Here is a 22,914-nt window from a genome sequence, read left to right on the forward strand (position 1 = left end):
GGAGTAACAGGCAAATTTGGCCTTGGAATATGGAATGAAGCAGGGCAAAGACTAATAGAGTTCTGCCAAGAAAATGCAGTGGTCATAGCAAACACCCTCTTCCAACAACACAAGAGAAGACTCTACACATGGACTTCACCAGATGGTAAACACTGAAATCAGATGGATTATTTGCAGCCAAAGATGGGAAGCTCTATACAGTCAACAAAAACAAGACCAGGAGCTGACTGTGGCTCAGATCATGTACTCCTTATTATCAAATTCAGACTTAAATTGAAGAAAGTAGGGAAAACCACTAGACCATTCAGGTATGACCTAAATCAAATCCCTTATGATTATACAGTGGAAGTGAGAAATAAATTTAAGGGCCTAGATCTGATAAAGTGCCTGATGAACTATGGAATGAGGTTCATGACATTGTACAGGAGAGAGGGATCAAGACCATCCCCATGGAAAAGCAATGCAAAAAAGCAAAATGGCTGTCTGGGGAGGCCTTACAAATAGCTGTGAAAAGAAGAGAGGCGAAAAGCAAAGGAGAAAAGGAAAGATATAAGTATCTGAATGCAGAGTTCCAGACAATAGCAAGAAGAGATAAGAAAGCCTTCTTCAGTGATCAATGCAAAGAAATAGAGGAAAACAACAGAATGGGGAAGACTAGAGATCTCTTCAAGAAAATTAGAGGTACCAAGGGAACATTTCATGCAAAGATGGGCTCGATAAAGACAGAAATGTTATGGACCTAACAGAAGCAGAAGATATTAAGAAGAGGTGGCAAGAATACACAGAAGAACTATACAAAAAAGATCTTCAAGACCCAGATAATCATGATGGTGTGATCACTCATCTAGAGCCAGATATCCTGGAATCTGAAGTCAAGTGGGCCTTTGAAAGCATCATTACAAACAAAGCTAGTGGAGGTGACAGAATTCCAGTAGAGCTGTTTCAAATCCTGAAAAATGATGCTGTGAAAGTGCTCCACTCAATATGCCAGCACATTTGGAAAACTCAGCAGTGGCCACAGGACTGGAAAAGGTCAGTTTTCATTCCAATCCCTAAGAAAGGCAATGCCAAAGAATGCTCAAACTACCACACAATTGCACTCACCTCACATGCTAGTAAAGTAATGCTCAAAATTCTCCAAGCTAGCCTTCATCAATACATGAACTGTGAACTTCCTGATGTTCAAGCTGGTTTTAGAAAAGGCAGAGGAACCAGAGATCAAATTGCCAACATCCGCTGGATCATGGAAAAAGCAAGAGAGTTCCAGAAAAACACCTAAAAATTTGAAATGACAGACCAGTGTTATAGCTTGGTTAAAGCTCAGTTTTATTTGGCAAGGAAAAGAAAATACATCCTAGAGTCGTGAGGCCACGCCAACCGAAAAGAAGAGAGAGGCTCAATTTTGGCTCCTCTTTTTATATGTCTGGTCTCCTCCCCCTGAGCCTGCCCTATGTAAATTGGGTTAGCCAAGGAGAGCTGTTTGTTTCACCTGAGGTTCTCACTCCTGTCCTGGAATTCTCTTTTGTTCTATTTTTGCAGGCTTCTCCCTTCTTTGTCTTCTAGCCATCACCATTTTGGACTACTTTTTCCTATTCTAACTACCTAACATATCCATTTAAAAGGTCTTAGAATTTTCATTGGTCACCTTTAACCTAAATTTTTTAATAAATTTTTTGGTGCTTTATCTCTTGCTTTGTCTCACAGTGAAGATGTAAAACAGAACTGATGTTTGAGAAAGAAATCAATAAGTTGTTCAGAGCTGAGATATTAAGGGCCTAGATGGAGGGTCTGGATGTTAAGGACACAGAGGAATTACTGGATTTGAGTGACATGGCAAAACAAAAAGCGACTGAACTTGCGAATTGATTTTCTGTTCAAAGAGACCAAAAAATATCAAAGATTACTCTTTAAATGTGAAATTTAGAGAAAAGGAAGAAAATGGCATGTTTGTAGTAGAGAAAAAGTTAGGTAGTTAAAAAAACTCAGAGGAGAAGCCAATAAGTTCTGTACACATTACACTGAATTTGAAGGGTACCATAGGACATTAAATAGAAATGCCACAAGCAAGGGATATAGAAAGATATACAAAATAAGAAGTCCACAGAAAAGGATATAAAATGTCTTAGTCTTCTCTCACACGTAGTAACAAAATTGCAAGTAAAAATTATTTCAGTATACTTTTTTTTACCTTTCAGATTAGCAAAGATATAAAAAATTAAAACTGTGATGGCCAAGATGTGGAAAAACATCAGTACATTTTTACATTGCTAGTAGAAGTATAATCTGGTGAAACAATAGGCAGTATTTATCATATACAACTGTGGTGGCTCAGATGGTAAAGAATCCACCTGCAATGCAGAAGGCCTGGGTTTGATCCCTGGGTTAGGAAGATCCCCTGGAGGAGGTCATGGCAACTATAAGGCAAATGCAGAGAAAAAGAGAGCGAGCCGTGCAGTCAGGCAAGAAAAGGTAAATTTATTAGAGGCAAACGAGAGGGTGACGGGCCCTTAAGGAGAACCAGCGTCCTCCCTTTCTCGCAGGGTCTTTCTTATATCCCACCAATGAAATGGTCACGTAGCCAGAGGTCTGGAATCTGGTGGTCTCGTAGCTTTGCGAAGGTAGGCACCAGTGAGAAAACAGAATGTCGTTTGGGCAATTTGGTCAGTCTCAAGGATCACTGATTTTATTCTTTGTTTGCGAGGTCAACATAATGAGCCACCTTAACAATGAGACCCCATGTGGGCCCTATCAGCAACCGACTCCAGTACTCTTGCCTGGAGAATCCCCATGGACAGAGAGGTGCCTGGCAGGCTACAGTCCATGGGGTTGCAAAGAGTCAGACACAACTGAGTGACAAAGCACAGGACGCTTAAGCCTTCTGATCTGGTATATAAGCCATCTATTGCTAGGTAACAAATTACCCCAAAATTTAGCAGCCTAAAAGAACAAATGCTGGGAGATCAACTTCTCACATGACAGTTTGAGGAGCTCTGCTAACCCACTTCCTAGTGATACTGGTGAAAGCTACTGGGAAAAAAAAAAAAAAAAAAACATTATTTAAAACATCTTATGGTAACTGAGGGCTTCCCTGGTGGCTCAGATGGTATAGAATCATCCCGCAATGCAGGAGACCTGGGTTCAATCCTTGGGTTGGGAAGTTCCCCTGGAGGAGGGCATGGCAACCCACTCCAGTATTCTTGCCTGGAGAATCCCCATGGACAGAGGTGCCTTGTGGGCTATAGTCCTTGGGGTCACAAAGAGTTGGACACGACTGAGAGACTAAGCACACACATGGTATCTGAACCAAGACCATTTCCTCCCCTCTACCCTCCGTCCTCAGGAAGGTGAAGAGTCTACTCCAGATTGATACAGCCAAGAAAACAAGACTCTATTTTCTCCAAGTTTCCAGTCAGAGAACTTTTCTTCCCAGGAGGAGCAAGATATCACCATTTCTCATCCTCCCCTCCCTAACACATAGGTAACTCTGGCTACAGACAAATCCCAGGCAAGTGCAATTGAGTGGTGAAGGCTCCATTCTCTGTTCAGCGTCTGTCTGTGGAATAAATATTCTATCTCAGGTGCAGAACACCGAGAATATTGGAGACCCAAACACCCTTGCCCTAGCTTATGACACAGTGGTTCTACCCCAGGCAAGGCAAGTCAAGAGAACCTAAGGTTACTGAAATCAGCACATAGAATGGAGATGTCACTCAGAGAAGCATGATACTGTCCCACCTCCAGAGGCCTGGCTCAGATTTTGCCTGGTTGGAAATATGGGGTAAAGAGGCAGGATACAAAGTATGCAATCCTAATCTCTTCCCAAAGGGAAGTGACTTCATTTGCAACACAGTGTGAAGAAGTTTAAGTCTAGAGACACTCTCAAGAAGAATGTAGGTTATGGTAAAAAAAAAACAACTGGAAGGAGAGTTAAGACACAGGCTAAATTGTAGGCCTGCTTATTTGCAGGAGAGGAATAAGGATGAAAGAAGTCCTTCAGGGGTTGAAAATGATAATATCAAACACTGACTCAGAAATATCAAAGGAGTCACAATTTGATTACATTGGTTTGTGAAGCATTTTATGCTCTAGGGCATTGTTGAAAACAACTGAGCAATCAGCCACCAATTACTGAAGGCACCAACTGGTGAAGACTGGTTGTGGTCAAAAAAAAAGAGGAGAATCAAAATCACTGTCATGCTAGGATGACTGTAAGCATACCCAAAGCTGGTGGTGGTTTAGTCGCTAAGTCGTATCCAACTCTTGTGACTCCATGGACTGCAGCCTGCCAGGCTCATCTGTCCATGGGATTCTCCAAGCAGGAATACTGGAGTGGGTTGTCATTTCCTTCTCCAAAGCTGCTGCTGCTGCTGCTGCTAAGTCGCTTCAGTCATGTCCAACTCTGTGTGACCCCATAGACGGCTGCCCACCAGGCTCCCCCGTCCCTGGGATTCTCCAAAGCTGCACTTAAAAGCAACATCAGAGACTTAACACTGTGGGAGGGGAAATAGACTTTACTAAGAATCCCAGGGATGGGGGAGCCTGTTGGGCTGCCATCCATGGGGTCGCACAGAGTCCGACATGACTGAAGCGACTTAGCAGCAGCAGCAGCAACATAATCCAATTGGTCACCAATTAAATAAACAGGTTTGGAGGAAAAGGGTGCAGGAGAACAGTAACCAAATTTGCTACAATATAATATGTGAAATATTCACTTTCCATCAAAAAATTCTCGTGCAAAAAACAGGAAAACATCACCCATACACTAGGAAGAATAGCAGACAAGTAACTATCTGGGAAGGTGACCATATTTGGAAAAAAGAAAAAAGGCTTCACAGTAGCCATTATAAATATGTTCATAAAACTAAAGAAACCATGGTTTTAAAAGTAAAGAAAGATATCATAACAATATCACATCAAATAGAGAAAATCAGAGAGAAAGAAATTGTAAAAGAACCAAGTGACTCAAGGCAGTACAGCCATCCATACCCATGGTTACCACATCCATGGAATCAATCAACTGAGACTCAAAAATTGTTGAAAAAAAATTTTTTTCAGGAAGTTCTAAAAAGCAAAGTTCATACAGTATTGTAAAGTAAAATAAAGTAAAATAATAAATAAATAAAATAAAAAGCGAAATTCAAATGTGCCATGTGCTGGCAACTATTTACATTATATATGCAACTATTTACATAGCATTTACATTGCACTAGGTAGTACAAGTAATCTAAAAATGCTGATGATTTACACTTTAAGAGGATATGCATAGGTTATATGCAAACATATACCATTCTATGCAAAGGACTTGAGGATTCTAGAATTTAGGTATCTGTGGGGTTCCAGGATCCAGTCCTCAGTGGATATTGAGGGATGACCGTAACTTGAATCCACATGTGAAAACAAACATTTACTGGGAAAGGTAATTATATAATTATAATAAAAGACCATTTTCAAGTACATTTCTATTTTCTTCTCTTATCTAACTTGTAAAACAACTGCTTAAAGTAATAGGTATATAATGTATTCACAGGCTCAAAACATAAATGTTTTATGTTTAATATAATTGCCAGTAACAGCATAAATGAGGTAGGTAGTAGCAAACTTTTATTGGGCTAAGGAAATGACTACAAATAATAAAGCAATAGTTATAATAATGTATTGTTGTGTTTGTAATATTAATAAGCTTGTGTTGTGTTTGTAATATTAATTAAGCTTGGCTAAACCTGGACCTTATTTGTTAAGTTACATATAGTAAATCTTAGAGCAATGACTTAAAAAAAAATCTCAAAAAAATATAGTGAAAAAGAAATTAAAATGCTATATTAGAAGATATTCACTTAATGCAAAAGAAAGATTCAGAGGCATAAATACACTGAAAGTAAAGAATGAGAAAATACATAGGCAAATACTAACCACAAGAAAGATGGAGTAACTACATTAATGTCAGACAAAATAAACTTAAAGCAAAAAAGTCACTAAAAGAGAGGCACATTTTATAACAAGTTCCTGACAGAGTCAACCCATCAGGAAGATATGACATTTATAAACACATATGTACCTAATAGTGGATTAAAATGCCTGAAGGGAAAATGACAGATATGAAATAGGAACTGGACAATTCAATTATAATAGTTGGAGACTTCAATAGCCACCGTGATGGTCAACTGGGAGGGCATTTTTAGATGAGATTAACAGTTAAATTGGTGAACTCTAAATAAGCATAATACCCTTCATAATGTAAGTAGGCTTTATCCAATCGGTTGAAGGCCAAAACAGAATAAAAAGACCAGCATTCCTGAACAAGAAATCTCCAGAGACTGCCTTTATCTACACCATCAACTTTCCTGGTCTCAAACTGATCAAACTGCGTATGTGGACATGCCAGTCTCCAAAATTATGTAAGCCAGTTCTTTATAATAAGTCTTTTTCTATATATATACTCACACACGTCCTTTCGGTTCTGTTTCTCTGGAGAATACCAATACACTCACTTTCAATAACAGACAGACAAGGAGACAGAAGATCAACAAAGAAATAGAAGACCTCAGCAACACTACAACCTAGACCTTGCAAACATCATCAGATACCCCTCTAAAAAATGACAGTTAAATTCATATAATTTTCAAGTGTATAAGGAACATTCTCAGGATAAATCATGTTAGACTATTTTTTTAACTCAATAAACGTAAAAAGATAAAAATAATGTAAATTATGTTCTCTGACCACAATAAAATAAAATTAGAAATCAAATGAAAATACTCACAAATGTGTGGGAATTAAACAAAACACCATTAAAAAAAGGGTCAAGAGGAAATCAAAAGGTAAATCAAAAAATACTTTAAGATGAGCACAAATAAGGCATAAAATATCAAAATGTATGGGATGCAGCTAAAACAGTGCTTAGAGAAAAATTTATAGCTATAAATACCTATATTAAGCTAGAAGAAAGATCTGAAATAAGTAACCTAATATTCTACCATAAGACACTGGAAAAATAAGAGCAAATTAAGCCTAAAGCAATTAGAAAGAAGAAATAAAGATTTGAGAAGAAATTCAAGAAACAGAGAATAGAAAAACAATACAGAAGCACTAATACTCTGGCCACCTGATGTAAAGGGCTGACTCACTGGGAAAGACCCTGATGTTGGGAAAGATTGAGGGCAGGAAGAGAAGAGGGCAACAGAGGATGAGATGGCTAAATAGCATCACCAACTCAACAGACATGAGTCTGAGCAAATTCTGGCTAATAGTGAAAGACAGGAAAGCCTGGTGTGCTACCGTCCATGGGGTTGCAAAGAGTCCGACACAACTTAGCAACAGAACAACAGAAAATGGATGGAAACCAAAAAATGCTTCCTTGAAAAGATCAACAAAACTGACAAACCTTTAGCTATACTGACAATATTAAAAAGAAAGAAGCCTCAAACTATCAGAATTGGAAAGAAAAAAATGGTATATTAACATTAACCTAACAAAAATAAAAAGCATTATAAAGGAATACTGTGAAAAATTGTATGCCAGCAAACTGGATACTTAAAAGGAATAGGTGAATTCCTAGAAAACACAAATACCAAAAGTAAAATAAAATTCTGAGTTGACCTGTAATAAGTAAAGAAATTCTAATTGTAATTTTTTTAAAAATTACCCACAAACAAAAGTCCAGGCCTGGATGGCTTCACCCCTGAATTCTACCAAACACTGAAAGAATTAATACCAATTCTTAAAAAAAAAAATTCAAAAAAATAGAAGAGAGTATTTCCCAACCCATTTCATATAGCCAGTATTACCCTAATACAAAAACACACACACACACACACACACACACACAGAAACATCCTAAGAAAACTACAGACTAATATCTCTCATCAATATAGATGCAAAAGTTCTAAACAAATACTAGCAAACAAAATTCAACAACATATTAAAAGAATTATATACCATGACTAGCTGGAATTTATTCCAGGGTTGTTGTAAGGGTTGTTTCATATTTGAAAATCAATTATCATAATAAATCATATCACTAAAATATGAAACAAAAATCACACGATCATATCAATAGGTACAGAAGATATATTTGACAAAATTCAACTACCTTTCATAATAAAAACACTTAACAAACTAGGAATAGAAGGGAACTTCCTAAACTTGCTAAAGGACATCTATGAAAAACTGACAGATAATTTTATAGTTAGTAGTGAAGGACTGGGTGTTTTCTCCCTATGACCGGGAGTAAGACAAAGTTGTCTGCTCTGGCCACTTCAACTCAACAATGTATTGACGTTCTAACCAGGGTAAGCAGCCAAAAGAAAGAAACAAAAGGCACCAAGTTTGGAATAAAAGAAACAAAACTATTTCTATTTGCAGATTACATGATCTTGTAAGTAGAAAATCCTAAGGAATCTACCCAAAAAAATTACAACTGAAAAATGAGTTCAGCACACTTGCAGGATAGGCAGTCAATAAAAAAAAAAAAAAAAATCAACTGTAATCTATACACTTACACTAAACAATCTGAAAATAAACTTAAGAAAACAATTTCACTTATAATAAAATCAGAAAGAATAAAATATTAAGGAACAAAGTTATCAAAAAAGTTTCAAACATACTCTAAAACTATAAAACATTATTTCAAGAAATTTTAGAAGATATAAATAACTAGAAACACATTTCATGTTCATAATATAGAAGATTTAACATTGTTAAAACAGCAATATCACCCAAACTGACCCATTAAGAGAAGAAGATAGGCTGTTCTAGATTAAAGAAATACAATCCAGTGATCAACCACAACAATGCCAAAAAAAAAAGATTTGGATAATATACTATGTGTCTCCTGATGTGATGTACTAAGAATCATATTACACCAAAGAAGACTTCTTTGCCAAAACATAAAACCTGAAACTGAATAAACCTCTAGGTCTCATTACAAATGTATGATAATTATAGAGTAAAAAAAATTATAATCAGAAAAATCCAGAATGTGGAAAACTCTACAGGATAAACAACCCAACTTATTCCAAAAATAAACTGCAAAGAAAAGGAGAGAGAAGCAACCCATATGTTCAGTGGGTAGACTATGTTTGAATCCTCATAGGAACAAACCACTTTTCAAAAGAAAGTTATAAGAAAGCTGGAGAAATCTGAAAACTGGATATTTGATTATATTAGCAAATAATTATAGAATTCTAAGTATGAAAAAGATTTCATGGTTATATTTTTTAAAAGGCTTATTTTTTAGAGATAGAGTCAATACTTATTCACATATCCAGAACTTGTGCACTTTCCTACTTACTAAAACTTACTTGTAAGCATAAAATCAATACCCAGGCACTTTTTCAGTCATTTGCAAACATGTACAAAGTGGTGAAAAATTTAAGTCACCTGAACCACATTTTCCCAGCTGAAGTCAAACAAGGGAACACTCTGTCTTCTTGTTTCACCTCTCATACTGTAAACAAGTATTCTTCACATGGTCTATTTAGTACCACATTTTTCACATTTTTGCCCTTTGTTGATGATTTTGTGGTTTCAAATGGCCACCAAGCACAGTGATGAAGTGCTATCTAGTGTTTTTAAGTGCAAGAAGGCTGTGACTTGCTTATGGAGAAGACTGTGTTAGACAAACCGTGTTCAGACATGAGTTATAGTACCATCAGTCATGAGCTCTCCTGTGAATAAAAGGAACTCACTGTAAACACCAATGTAACTGTGGGTAACATAACATGATGTCTGGAATTTCCTTCAAAATAATCCATCAGTGGTAGAGGCAGTAGAGCAAAAGAAAGGAAGAAGAAGTTTACAGATGAAACAAGATTGGTCATCTGCGGAAAACTGTTCAAGCTGAGTGATGAATAAACATGGGAGCTCATTAATGTATTTTCTCTGCCTTTACATCAGATTAAAATTTTCCATAATAAAAAGTAAAACATGTGCAACCCCAAAATATGTATATAGACACCCCACTAAAAAGTTTTCTAAGGCATATAATACAGTACCAAAAAGGTTAAAAAAAAAAAAAAAAGAATTACTGATAAGCATTTTTCCAAAGGGGACCAAGGGCATTTGAAGCAGAACAGGCATAACTCATTTTACTGAACTTTGCTTATTGTGCTTCACAGATACTACATTTTACAAATTGAAGGTTTGTGGAAACCCTTCATCAAACAAATCTACCAGCACCATTTTTCCAACAACGCTAACTGAATGTCTCTCTGTCACATTTTTGTAATTCTCACAATATGTCAGACTTTTTCATTATTATTATATTTGTTATGATGATGTGTGATCAGTGAGTGATCTTTGATGTCACTATTGCAAAAAATGTATAACTCACTGAAGGCTCAGATGAGAGCATTTTTTAGCAATATATTTAAATTATGTACATTGTTTTTAGACATATGCTGTTGTGCACTTAATAGTCTACAGTATAGTATAAACATAACTTTTATATACACTTGAAAACAAATAATTGGTGTGACTTATTTTATTTCACTATTCACTTTAAAACAGTGGTCTAGAATGAACACCCAATATCTCCAAAGGTTAGTTAATTGAGCAAGAGCATCCTATTTAATTCAGGATGTTTAGCATTTCCCACCTTTATCTACTCTGTCAGTAGCACCACTGGTTAAGACCATTTATCCTTGTAGATAAAACTTTATCCACAAGGCCATTCATCATGAAAGATCATCATAAAGTTTTTTTTAAAAATAAAGTAACTGTAATGTACAGTAAGATACTGGTCAAATAAGATGACATATCAAAATGAAAGATATTGTAATTCCAAAAATATTATCTTCTCTTGAAGAAAATGGTAATTATATCCCTCTTGAAAAAATGAACTGACATGGCACTAACATGCCTAAATCACACCGCCTTGAGTCTCCTAGCCTGGAAATCAGTTCAGTTCAGTTCAGTCGCTCAGTCGTGTCCGACACTTTGCGACCCCATAAATCGCAGCATGCCAGGCCTCCCTGTCCATCACCAACTCCCAGAGTTCACTCAGACTCACATCTATCGAGTCAGTGATGCCATCCAGCCATCTCATCCTGGATCGTCCCCTTCTCCTCCTGCCCCCAATCCCTCCCAGCATCAGAGTCTTTTGCAATGAGTCAACTCTTCGCATGAGGTGGCCAAAGTACTGGAGCTTCAGCTTCAGCATCATTCCTTCCAAAGAAATCCCAGGGCTGATCTCCTTCAGAATGGACTGGTTGGATCTCCTTGCAGTCCAAGGGACTCTCAAGAGTCTTCTCCAACACCACAGTTCAAAAGCATCAATTCTTCGGCGCTCAGCTTTGTTCACAGTCCAACTCTCACATCCATACATGACCACTGGAAAAACCATAGCCTCGACTAGACGGAAATAAGTAGAGGGGTCCAAAATGGACAAATATCTGACTAACAGAAGGATGGACTCATAGAGACAAATCCAGAAGAGAAAAATAAAAATCTACACAGTGTCTATAATGGAAGAGGAAGCTAGTTTTTCTGGAAATTACCCAATTAGTAAGCACTGGATCAAGATGACTAACTAAAGAACCATTAATCAAAAATCTGGGCTTCCTATTCATCCATGTTCAGAAGAGCTACCTGCAATATTTGCCTACAATAAATGGCCCAAGACTACTCAAAAGAACCATGTTCCTGAAAAAGGTCCCCACTATGGTTGCTGGGACAAACAATACAATCAGAAAAGGGAATGACTTAAGAGTCTACTTTTCATTCTGTACAGTGAAGCCCATTTGCCATACATCCCTCAGGAAAGCTTGTTGATAGTCTGCTCCCTTCTCTTACACAATATCCACAGTCAATCCTCTCATTCAGAGGAGAAGCATTTTGGTAAACAAATATAGAAAAATGCAAAGTAAATTCATTAAAAGCAACATTTCTACATTATGCAATTTACACTTTCACACAAAAATATGACAGTTAGTAAAGAACCATCATACACTTGAAGGAAACCATCAGCATTAAAGTAAAAATGTAGGAATAAAAGTTATCCAACAGGAAACAAAGATAATGTCAGAAACAGAAAAGAACTTAAAAATTATTATCAAAAAGATAAAAAAGTCATTCTATTAAAGACTTATGAAAAAGTAAAAACCAAATAAGAAAAACCTTAGAAATAAAATTTTGACTTCTAAAAAGTGTTATATTGATGCAATAAAACATAATAAAACTCAGGAGATAAAATTAAAAGACAGAAAATAAGATAGAAAAGAAGGCCAAGTCCAGAAGGTCTAACCTCTAAGAGTGTGAAGAACAGACAAGGAGGAAAATATGAGAATCATACTTTTCTTCAATTAAAATAAAATCTTAAGTCTTGATGTTGAAAGAACCCCACAAAGGTTGAGAATTCTGAATTTTTAAAAGGCTCAAATTAATAAACAATGCTGAAATTTAAAAATATATACAGAGAATCCTAAAAACTTCAAGCAAGCTACATAGAAAGAAGTAAGAATCTCACTTGCACTGGGATCACAAATACACTTGATAACACCACTGCTATACTTTAAAAAAATCTGAGGGAAATTAGATGGACTTAAAATTTATCTTCACCTAAACTATCAAGCAAATGTTAAGTACAAAAGACATTTTGGGCATATAAGGAGTCAGAAAATGAACCACTTATGCATCCCTCCTGAGAAAAAAAAACTTCAAAAATATAATCCAACAACAACAAAAAAGATGTGGGATTCTAGAAACTCTGGAACTAGCTCAGCAGTGCAATAAAAAGAAATCCCAGATGATAGCTATGAGTAGGTTTAAAAACCAATTGGCCAAAATTCATACCATAAACCAAGGGCCCAAGGAAGAATGTCTTCAGCCCACCATTTAAATGTTTGAACGCTGACATTCTTTATGCTAAGAAACACTAGAAAAAGACCCCTCCCTGTACTGTTCTTGACTCCCGCGATCCTTGTCGGGCGGACTCGGCGCATCTCGGGTTCCACGCCGCCTCCGCCCGCGCTGCGTCCCCGCGTGCGCGCCGGGTTTGACCATGGCAGATTTTCATCAGATGACATCATGGGAGCTAGTGAGTGCCAGCTCCACAAGGGGGACAAAGAAGGGGAGGGAGGAGGGGAGGGGAGAGGCTGGGAAGCCGCGCCAGAGCAGTTGCCCTGCCGCCCGCCGTCCTTCCGCCAGCCCAGGAGGAGAGCTCCGCCGGTTACTGACAAAGGATGGGAGGATGCTGCGCCCCGAGATGAGCATTGTGCGCAGCCCGGAGGCCGCCTGAGAAGCTTCGCCCTTCGGCGAGTACATCATGTGAAATGCCAGGCTGGAAGAATCACAAGCTGGAATCAAGATTGCTGGGAGAAATATCAATAAACTCAGAATCGCAGATGACACCACCCTTATGGCAGAAAGCAAAGAGGAAATAGCTTCTGGATGAAGGTGAAAGAGGAAAGTGAAAAAGCTGGCTTAAAACTTACAAAAAAAACAAAGATCATGGCATCTGGTCCCATCACTTCATGCCAAATAGATGGGGAAACAATGGAGACACAGACAAATTTTATTTTCTCGGGCTCCAAAATCACTAAGGGTGGCAACTGCAGCCATGAAATTAAAAGATGCTTGTTCCTTGGATGAAAAACTATGACAAACCTAGACAGTATATTAAAAAGCAGAGATATTACTTTGCCCACAGAGGTCCATCTAGTCAAAGCTATGGTTTTTCCAGTATGGATGTGTGAGTTGGACCATAGAGAAGGCTAAACGCTGAAGAACAGATGCTTTTGAGCTGTAGTGTTGGAGAAGACTCTTGAGAGTCCCTTAGACTGCAAGGAGACCAAACTAATCATCCTAAAGGAAATCAATCCTGAATATTCACTAGAAGGACTGATGTGGAAGCTAAAGTTCCAATACTTTGGCCCTCTGATGCAAAGAGCTGAATCATTAGAAACGATCCTGTTGCTGGGAAAGATTGAAGGCAGGAGGACAAGAGGATGAAAGAGAATGAGATGGTTGGATGGCATTACTGACTCAATGGACATGAGTTTGAAGAAGCTCTGGGTGATGGTGAAGAACAGGGAAGTCTGGTGTGCTGCAGTCCATGGAGTCACAAAGAGTTGGCCATGACTCAGAGACTGAACAACAAGAAGGTTTTGATGTAATAAATTATTCTAATTAATACTCAAAATATAAACTATTTTTAAATTTCCAGAATAATGTATACATATTTGGATATCTGGTTCATGCTCTATAAAACTGATTTTAATTTGATAATATTCTATTTAAAAATTTAGCTTGTGTTCAAAACTAATATTAGTCTGTAGATTTTTTATTTTATTTTTTTTTTGCTTTTGATATCCAAGTAATCTTCTTTATGCACAATGGTTAAAGAGGTGTTTTATAGTCTTCTGCACTTTGGAATTTTTACATAATATAGGAGTTACATCTTTATTGAAACTTTGATAAGACAAAGCAACTCAGTGTCAAAGAACAGTTTTGGTGGCAATTGTTGGACAAAAATTTTAATTACCTCCTGCATGTTTTAGCCATATCAGTTTTTTTTTCCATCTGATTAAGTTTTTATATTTATCTAAGGGAAACTGAAAAGTGAAAAGCAAAGGAGAAAAGGAAAGATATAACCATCTGAATGCAAAGTTCCAAAAAATAACAAGAAGAGGTAAGAAAGCCTTCCTCAGCAATCAATGCAAAGAAATAGAGGAAAACAACAGAACGGGAAAGACTAGAGATCTCTTCAAGAAAATTAGAGATACCAAGGGAACATTTCATGCAAAAATGGGCTCGATAAAGGACAGAAATGGTATGGACCTAACAGAAGCAGAGGATATTAAGAAGAGGTGGCAAGAATACACAGAAGAACTGTACAGAAAAGATCTTCATGACCGAGATAATCACGATGGTGTGATCACTCACCTAGAGCCAGACATCCTGGAATGTGAAGTCAAGTGGGTCCTAGAAAGCATCACTACGAACAAAGCTAGTGGAGGTGATGGAATTCCAGTTGAGCTATTTCAAATCCTGAAAGATGATGCTGGGAAAGTGCTGCACTCAAGATGCCAGCAAATTTGGAAAACTCAGCAGTGGTAACAGGCCTGGAAAAGTGCAATTTTCATTCCAATCCCAAAGAAGCGAAATGTCAAAGAATGCTCAAACTACCGCACAGTTGCACTCATCTCACACACTAGTAAAGTAATGCTCAAAATTCTCCAAGCCAGGCTTCAGCAATATGTGAACTGTGAACTTCCAGATGTTCAAGCTGGTTTTAGAAAAGGCAGAGGAACCAGAGATCAAATTGCCAACATTTGCTGGATTATGGAAAAAGCAAGACAGTTCCAGAAATACATCTATTTCTACTTTATTGACTATGCCAAAGCCTTTGCCTGTGTGGATCACAATAAACTGTGGAAAATTCTGAAAGAGATGGTCATACGAGGCCACCTGACCGGCCTCTTGAGAAACCTATATGCAGTTCAGGAAGCAACAGTTAGAACTGGACATGGAACAACAGACTGGTTCCAAATAGGAAAAGGAGTACATCAAGGCTATGTATTGTCACCCTGCTTATTTAACTTCTATGTAGAGTACATCATGAGAAACGCTGGGCTGGAAGAAGCACAAGCTGGAATCAAGATTGCTGACAGAAATATCCATAACCTCAGATATGCAGATGACACCACCCTTATGGCAGAAAGTGAAGAGGGACTGAAAAGCCTCTTGATGAAAGTGAAAGTGGAGAGTGAAAAAGTTGACTTAAAGCTCAACATTCAGAAAACGAAGATCATGGCATCCGGTCCCATCACTTCATGGGAAATAAATGGGGAAACAGCGGAAACAGTGTCAGACTTTATTTTTGGGGGCTCCAAAATCACTGCAGATTGTGACTGCAGCCATGAAATTAAAAGACACTTACTCCTGGGAAGAAAAGTTATGACTAACCTAGATAGCATGTTGAAAAGCAGAGACATTACTTTGCCAAAAAACGTCCGTCTAGTCAAGGCTATGGTATTTCCTGTGGTCGTATGGATGTGAGAGTTGGACTGTGAAGAAAGCTGAGCGCCGAAGAATTAATGCTTTTGAACTGTGGTGTTGGAGAAGACTCTTGAGAGTCCCTTGGACTGCAAGGAGATCCAACCAGTCCATTCTGAAGGAGATCAGCCCTGGGATTTCTTTGGAATGAATGATGCTAAAGCTGAAACTCCAGTACTTTGGCCACCTCATGCAAAGAGTTGACTCATTGGGAAAGACTCTGATGCTGGGAGGGATTGGGGGCTGGAAGAGAAAGGGACGACAGAAGATGAGATGGCTGGATGGCATCACTGACTTGATGGGCATGAGTCTGAGTGAACTCTGGGAGTTGGTGATGGACAGGGAGACCTGGCGTGCTGCGATTCCTGGGGTCGCAAAGAGTCAGACATGACTGAGCGACTGAACAGAACTGAACTGAAGGAAAACTGTTGAATTTATAAACATATTTTTATTCTTCCAGTATTTTAAATGAATTTCTCTCATTTTGAAAAAAAAAAGAAAGACTAGAAAAGAAAAGCAATGTCAAATAGTGAAATACCAGGGAGAAAAAATGTTGTCTAGGAAGACCAAGGCACAAATATAAAATGACTTGAATGTAGAAAAATTTGGGTAATTAATGGACTATAAAAAAGAAATTCTATTTGACATTGATACTTAGAATATTCTATCTTTAATCATACTATTTCCTATATCAAGTCCGAACATGTTACATGGTTCTCAAGGAAAGAAATACTTATGTAATTATAAAATCAGAAATGCAATTTACAGGTTTCCAATTTTAAAGGTCAATTTGAATTCCAAGGTATCTAATCATATGATCTATGGACATCAGAATTACCTGGAAAGTTTAAAGACCTCTGGGTCTCCTCTTCCATTTTAATCAGTTCAATTCAGTCACTGAGTCATGTCCAGCTCTTTGCAACCCCATGGACTGTAGCATGCCAGGCTTCCTTGTCCATCACCAACTCCCAGAGCTTACTCAAACTCATGTCGATGGAGTCACTGATGCCATCCAACCATCTCATCCTCTGTCGTCCCCTTTTCCTCCCACTTTCAATCTTTCCCAGTATCAGGGTCTTTTCAAATGAGTCAGTTCTTCGCATCAGGTGGCCGAAGTACTGGAGTTTCAGCTCCAGCATCAGTCCTTCCAATAAATATTCAGAACTGAATTCCTTTAGGATGGACTGGTTGGATCTCCTTGCAGTCCAAGGGACTCTCAAGAGTCTTCTCCAACACCACAGTTCAAAAGCATCAATTCTTCGGCACTCAGCTTTCTTTCTAGTCCAACTCTCACATCTATACACAACGACTGGAAAAACCATAGCTTTGACTAGACAGACCTTTTTTGGCAAAGTAATATATCTGCTTTTTAATATGGTATCTAGGTTGGTCATAGCTTTTCTTCCAAGGAGCAAGTGTCTTTTAATTTCATGGCTGCATTCACCATCTGCTGTGATTTTGGAGCCTCCAAAAAGAAAGTCTGTCACTGTTTCCATTGTTTCCCCATCTATTTGCCATGAAATGATGGGACTGGATGCCATGACCTTAGTTTTCTGAATGTTGAGTTTTAAACCAACTTTTTCACTCACTTCTTTCACTTTAATCAAGAGGCTCTTTAGTTCTTCTTCACTTTCTGCCTTAAGGGTGGTGTTATCTGCATATCTGAGGTTATTGATATTTCTCCCAGCAATCTTGATTCCAGCTTGTGCTGCATCCAGCCCAGCATTTCACATGATGTACTTTGTATATACGTTAAATAAGCAGGATGACAATATATAGCCTTGACGTACTCCTTTCCTGATTTGGAACCAATCTGCTGTTTCATGTCTAGTTCTAAGTGTTGCTTCTCGACCTGCATACAGATTTCTCAGGAGGCAGGTAAGGTGGTCTGGTATTCCCATCTCTTAAATAATTTTCCACAGTTTGTTGTGATCCACATAAGTCAAAGGCTTTGGCGTAGTCAATAAAGCAGAAGTATATGTTTTCCTGGAATTCTCTTGCTTTTTTAATGATCCAGCGGATGTTGGCAATTTGATCTCTGGTTCCTCTGCCTTTGCTAAATCCAGCTTGAACATCTGCATTTTAATAAATTCTCCAAATATAAGGTTTTGAAGATCATGGCTGTAAAGCAAAAACCTCCAAAATTTCCCATTACCTACGTTATAACCAAAAGGCTTCTGAGTACTCACCCCAAAACATACATGTATATTTATTTATAAATTCTTGATATACTTTTATGTGACCATATATTATATATGTTATAAAATGTGAAAAATACAAATCGTAAAGAATGAGAAAAATGGCCTTAAATTATTTTATTGTTTCTGTCTCAACCAAGAATAAAGGAAAAATTAAGAATAGCTTTAGAAAGTTGTAAAAAATATATACAAATAAAAGGAGAGAAGTATAATGAAAGAATCACAGAAATGACAAAAGAAATCCCAAGAATATATCTTTTAAAGGTCTATTCTACTAAAAAACAGAGAAACTGAAAGGGATCACATTTAATTTCAAGAAAGATTGAGGAACTAACAAAGGTACTTCAACAAAAGACTTAATTCTGTTTATCCAAAGGGAAAAACTGATTGATGAATTAGACATACAGGACCATGAAAAGAAACTATTTAAAAGTTCACAATAATCAAGAATGCTAAAATTAAACATAGGCATGTATCACAGATTTTTCAAAGTCAAATTCCAGACAATGTTAGAATGATCCCAGGGCTAGAAACTCCAAAGGTGAATATAGTTCAAGTTATCACAAAATGATATTCAGATTATATAATCATAATTCCAATAAAGAAAAAAGAAAAGGCAACCATATGCTTAGCTTCTCATTTACAAAATGTAATGAAATCCATTTAATAGGAAAGCAAGTGTTTTAATTGCTATGTTAAGTGTCATGGGACTACTGTATACCAAATGTTTGATAAAGAGTACCCAGCATCACTCCACTGTTTCTAATGACCAAGGAGAGGCCCAATAATCTATAGTTAAATGACTGGGCATCCCCTACAGAGTAATAGAGAGTGCTGAGCGAAATCTCTCAACCTATTCCAGAACACTTACTCTATTCCGGCAAGGTCATCTCAGGCTCTCAAGTACACACTCCAATTATCTTAGGGGAAAAAAACTGAGCCATGTCTAGGAAAGATCATGTCTAGGAATGTATCTACACGGGCAGTCTCTGAAGCCAAACAACAGGAACTTCTCCAGTTTTAAAGGTGAGCAGAAAAAGCTCAAAACACACACGTAAATACACACACACACATAGTGTAGAGGTCGTAGTTAGATCTCTTACCTGCAAACTTCCCAAATATGTCAGAATATGAGCAGAAGATAAGGCTTAGCTGTACTTAGCAAACTGACACACCTTGAAATAAGTCAAATAACTATAATATCATGCTCAACTTTCCTCTGGAAATCAAATGAATCTCTTCAGGAGATTAACGCTACGTGTTAATTTTAATAATGAAAAGAAATAAATTCGATAAATGAAATACCAACAGAAAAAGAACTTAGTAACTCACCTTTCCACAACCAAACTGACTGCTTGTGTGACATCTGGATTTGTCACCTGGAGGCGTTTCCACAAAGACCATACAAATTCTTTATCAGCCTTAAAAAAATAAAAAACATTTTAAATGCATTGCTTTGTAGCTATAGCAAAGAAGGTAAGATACTGCCTTAAATTAAGAAATTTAAAAACATAATTTCTTGACCCCTAGTTCTTTAACAATAAAACAGATTCTTGAAAAGTAGAATAGGAAAGCTTAATTTTAAAAACTTCTTACACCTGTAACCCACATTTAAAGATGCAAATATTGAAATGCTGAATATCAAGGTAAATTTGTTCCAAAATGAGACTGTCCTCTAGCTATTGATCCACCTTTCAGCTGCCCTTTTCAGCAAAATTCCTTAAAAGTGTTGCCTACAATCACTGTCTCTTTTCCTCATCCCCATTCACTCTGTAACCTCCCCAGTCAGATTTCCCTCCCCAACATAATGCTAAAATCATTTTTCAAGGTCCTCGATATTGAAAAATGTTAATAGGCACCTCAAATGTAATCTATCCAAAATAAAGTTCTTGACTTCCTATTCTCTCACAAACCTGGCCTCTCTGCCTCTCAGAAAATGACCCCACCACCTACTCAGTGTTCAAAGACTTAAGATCTGGAGTCAATCTTGGTTGCTCTGTTTCTTCACATTTCATATCCAAACCATTAGTAAATCCCATTAGACTTACCTACAAAATATATCCCAATTCTAAATACTTTCACCACCATCATCCTAGTCTAAGTCAACTCCACTTCTTGCCTGCTGCTGCTGCTGCTAAGTCACTTCAGTCGTGTCCGACTCTGTGCGACCCCATAGACAGCAGCCTACCAGGCTCCCCTGTCCCTGGGATTCTTGCCTAGTTCTCTACAATAGCCCCATGGGCTCCTGACAGCTAAAATCTTCTAATAGATTTGTTACATTAGGAAAACAATCCAGATTTTATCACAGCCACATGATCCCATACTATCTGACCCTATATACACCTCTCCAACCTCACCTATCACTCTTGTTCACAAGAACCTTCTTGCTCTGTGGTACCAAGTCCTTCGTACGTATAACATCTATCAGATTTTCATGTACATTATTACTTCACTTCACTCAAGACATTGTTTAAATGTTACCTCTTCAAGAAAGTCTTCCCTACAGACACCAAAACCCACAAGTCTCTCATAACTGCTTAGCCTGTTTAATGGCTTTTCAAATCACATTTCATAATACTATATTTGCTGGTTGTTTATTTGTTTGGGATTACTTGTATGGCATATATTTCTGTCTCCATCATCCATTCTCCCCTTCCTCTTAGTGACAGAAATCATTTTAGCTCTTTGCTGTCAACTAAAAGACTGGCCTCTCTTACCTACGATCTCTATGACTGAATTCTGCCAATGAAATATGTGTCATTGAAAATTTTCAATTGACTTAGGTCTTCCAATATAGACACAGGAATGCAGGAAATCCAACTGAAGTATTTAAAATGCTAAAAGATGATGCTGTTAAAAGTGCTGCATTCAATCTGTCAGGAAATCTGGGAAACTAAACAGTAGCCACAGGACTGGAAAAGGTGTTTTCACTCCAGTTCAAAAGAAAGCAATGCCAAAGAATGTTCAAATACCATACAATTGTGTTCATTCCACATGCTAGTAAGGTTATGCCCAAAATCCTCCAAGCTAGGTTCAGCAGTATGTGAACAGACAAGTTAGGTTTCAAAAAGGCATAGGAACCAGAGATCAAATTGCCAAAATTCACTGGATGGTACAGAAAGCAAGGGAATTCCAGAAAAACATCTACTTCTACTTCACTGACTATGCTAAAGCATTTGACTCTGTGGATCACAACAAACTGTGAAATATTCTTAAAGAGACAGGAATACCAGACCACCTTTTCTCCTGAGAAATCTGTATGCAGATCAAGAAGCAACTTTTAAAACCAGACACGGAAAAACTGAGTGGTTCAAAACTGAGAAAGGAGTATGACAAGGCTGTACACTATCACCCTGTTTACTTAACTTCTATGCAGAGTACATCATGTGAAATACCAGGCTAGATGAATCACAAGCTGGAATCAAGACTGCTGGCAGAAATATCAACAAACTCAGATATGCAAATGATACCCTAATGGAAAAAGGCAAAAACGAACTGAAAAGCCTCTTGATGAGGGTGAAAGAGAAAAGAGCTGGCTTAAAACTCAACATTCAAAAAACTAAGATCATGGCATTTGGTTCTATAATTTCATGGAAAATAGATGGGAATACAATGGAAACAATGACAGACTTTATTTTCTTGGGCTCCAAAATCACTGCTGATGGTGACTGTAGCCAAGAAATTAAAAGACACTTGCCCCTTGGAAGAAAAGCTATGACAAACTTATGATAAACAGCATATCCAAAAGAGAGACATTTCTTTGCCGACAAACGTCCGTATAGTCAAAGCTGTGGTTTTTCCAGTAGTCATCTATGGATGTGAGAGTTGGACCATTAAGAAGGCTGAGTATCAAAGAACTGATGCTCTCAAATTGTGGTACCACAACTTTTCTTCCCACAATTAATCACTTTTTCTTCAGCTAAGTGTATGCATTGTGAAAGCGAAGTTGCTCAGCTGTGTCCGACTCTTTGCGACCCCATGGACTGTAGCCTACTAGGCTCCACCATCCATGAGATTTTCCAGGCAAGAGTACTGTAGTAGTTGCCATTTCCTTCTCCAGGGGACCTTCCCGCCCGGGGATCGAATCCTGGTCTCCTGCATTGTAGTCAGACGCTTTTACCATCTGAGCCACCAGGGAAGTGTATGTATGTTGCTTGCTAACCTGGGACCATAAGAAAAAAACTTGAAATATCACAATTACATAGAGTAAGATGAGATATTCATATTAAGAGAAACACTTGGAACAGAGTTACATGCTTAATTCTGACTCATCCTGATAGACTGAAACAGTACATGGAATCCCTTTCTTTCTCTTCACCAAGTATATATAATTGAATTCCTTTAAGTTAAATTTTCAGACTTAAACTGAAGAAAGTGATGAAAACCACTAGACCATTCAGATATGACATAAATCAAATCCCTTATGAATATACAATGGAAGTAAGAAATAGATTTAAGGGACTAGATATGATAGACAGAGTGCCTGATGAACTATGGATGGAGGTTTGTGACATTGTACAGGAGACAGGGATCAGGACCATCCCTAAGAAAAAGAAATGCAAAAAAGCAAAATGGCCATCTGAGGAGGCCTTACAAATAGCTGTGAAAAGAAGAGAAGCGAAAAGCAAAGGAGAAAAGGAAAGATATACCCATATGAATTCAGAGTTCCAAAGAACAGCAAGAAGAGATAAGAAAGCCTTCCTCGTGCAAAGAAATAGAGGAA

The 22,914-nt window shown here is 37.6% G+C and overlaps 1 protein-coding gene across 1 annotated transcript in view; it reads right to left on the reverse strand.

Annotated features, from left to right (window-relative positions):
- The window catches only part of LOC138081004 (centlein-like), a 155,295-nt gene that overhangs the window by 127,112 nt on the left and 5,269 nt on the right, over window positions 1-22,914 (reverse strand). The window contains exon 2 of the mRNA XM_068973961.1: window positions 19,524-19,612. Coding sequence (XP_068830062.1) covers window positions 19,524-19,612 — 89 coding nt within the window. The remainder of the gene's footprint in view (window positions 1-19,523; window positions 19,613-22,914) is intronic.

This window comes from Capricornis sumatraensis, chromosome 6, assembly GCF_032405125.1.
Source record: "Capricornis sumatraensis isolate serow.1 chromosome 6, serow.2, whole genome shotgun sequence".
Taxonomy (NCBI): Eukaryota; Metazoa; Chordata; class Mammalia; order Artiodactyla; family Bovidae; genus Capricornis; species Capricornis sumatraensis.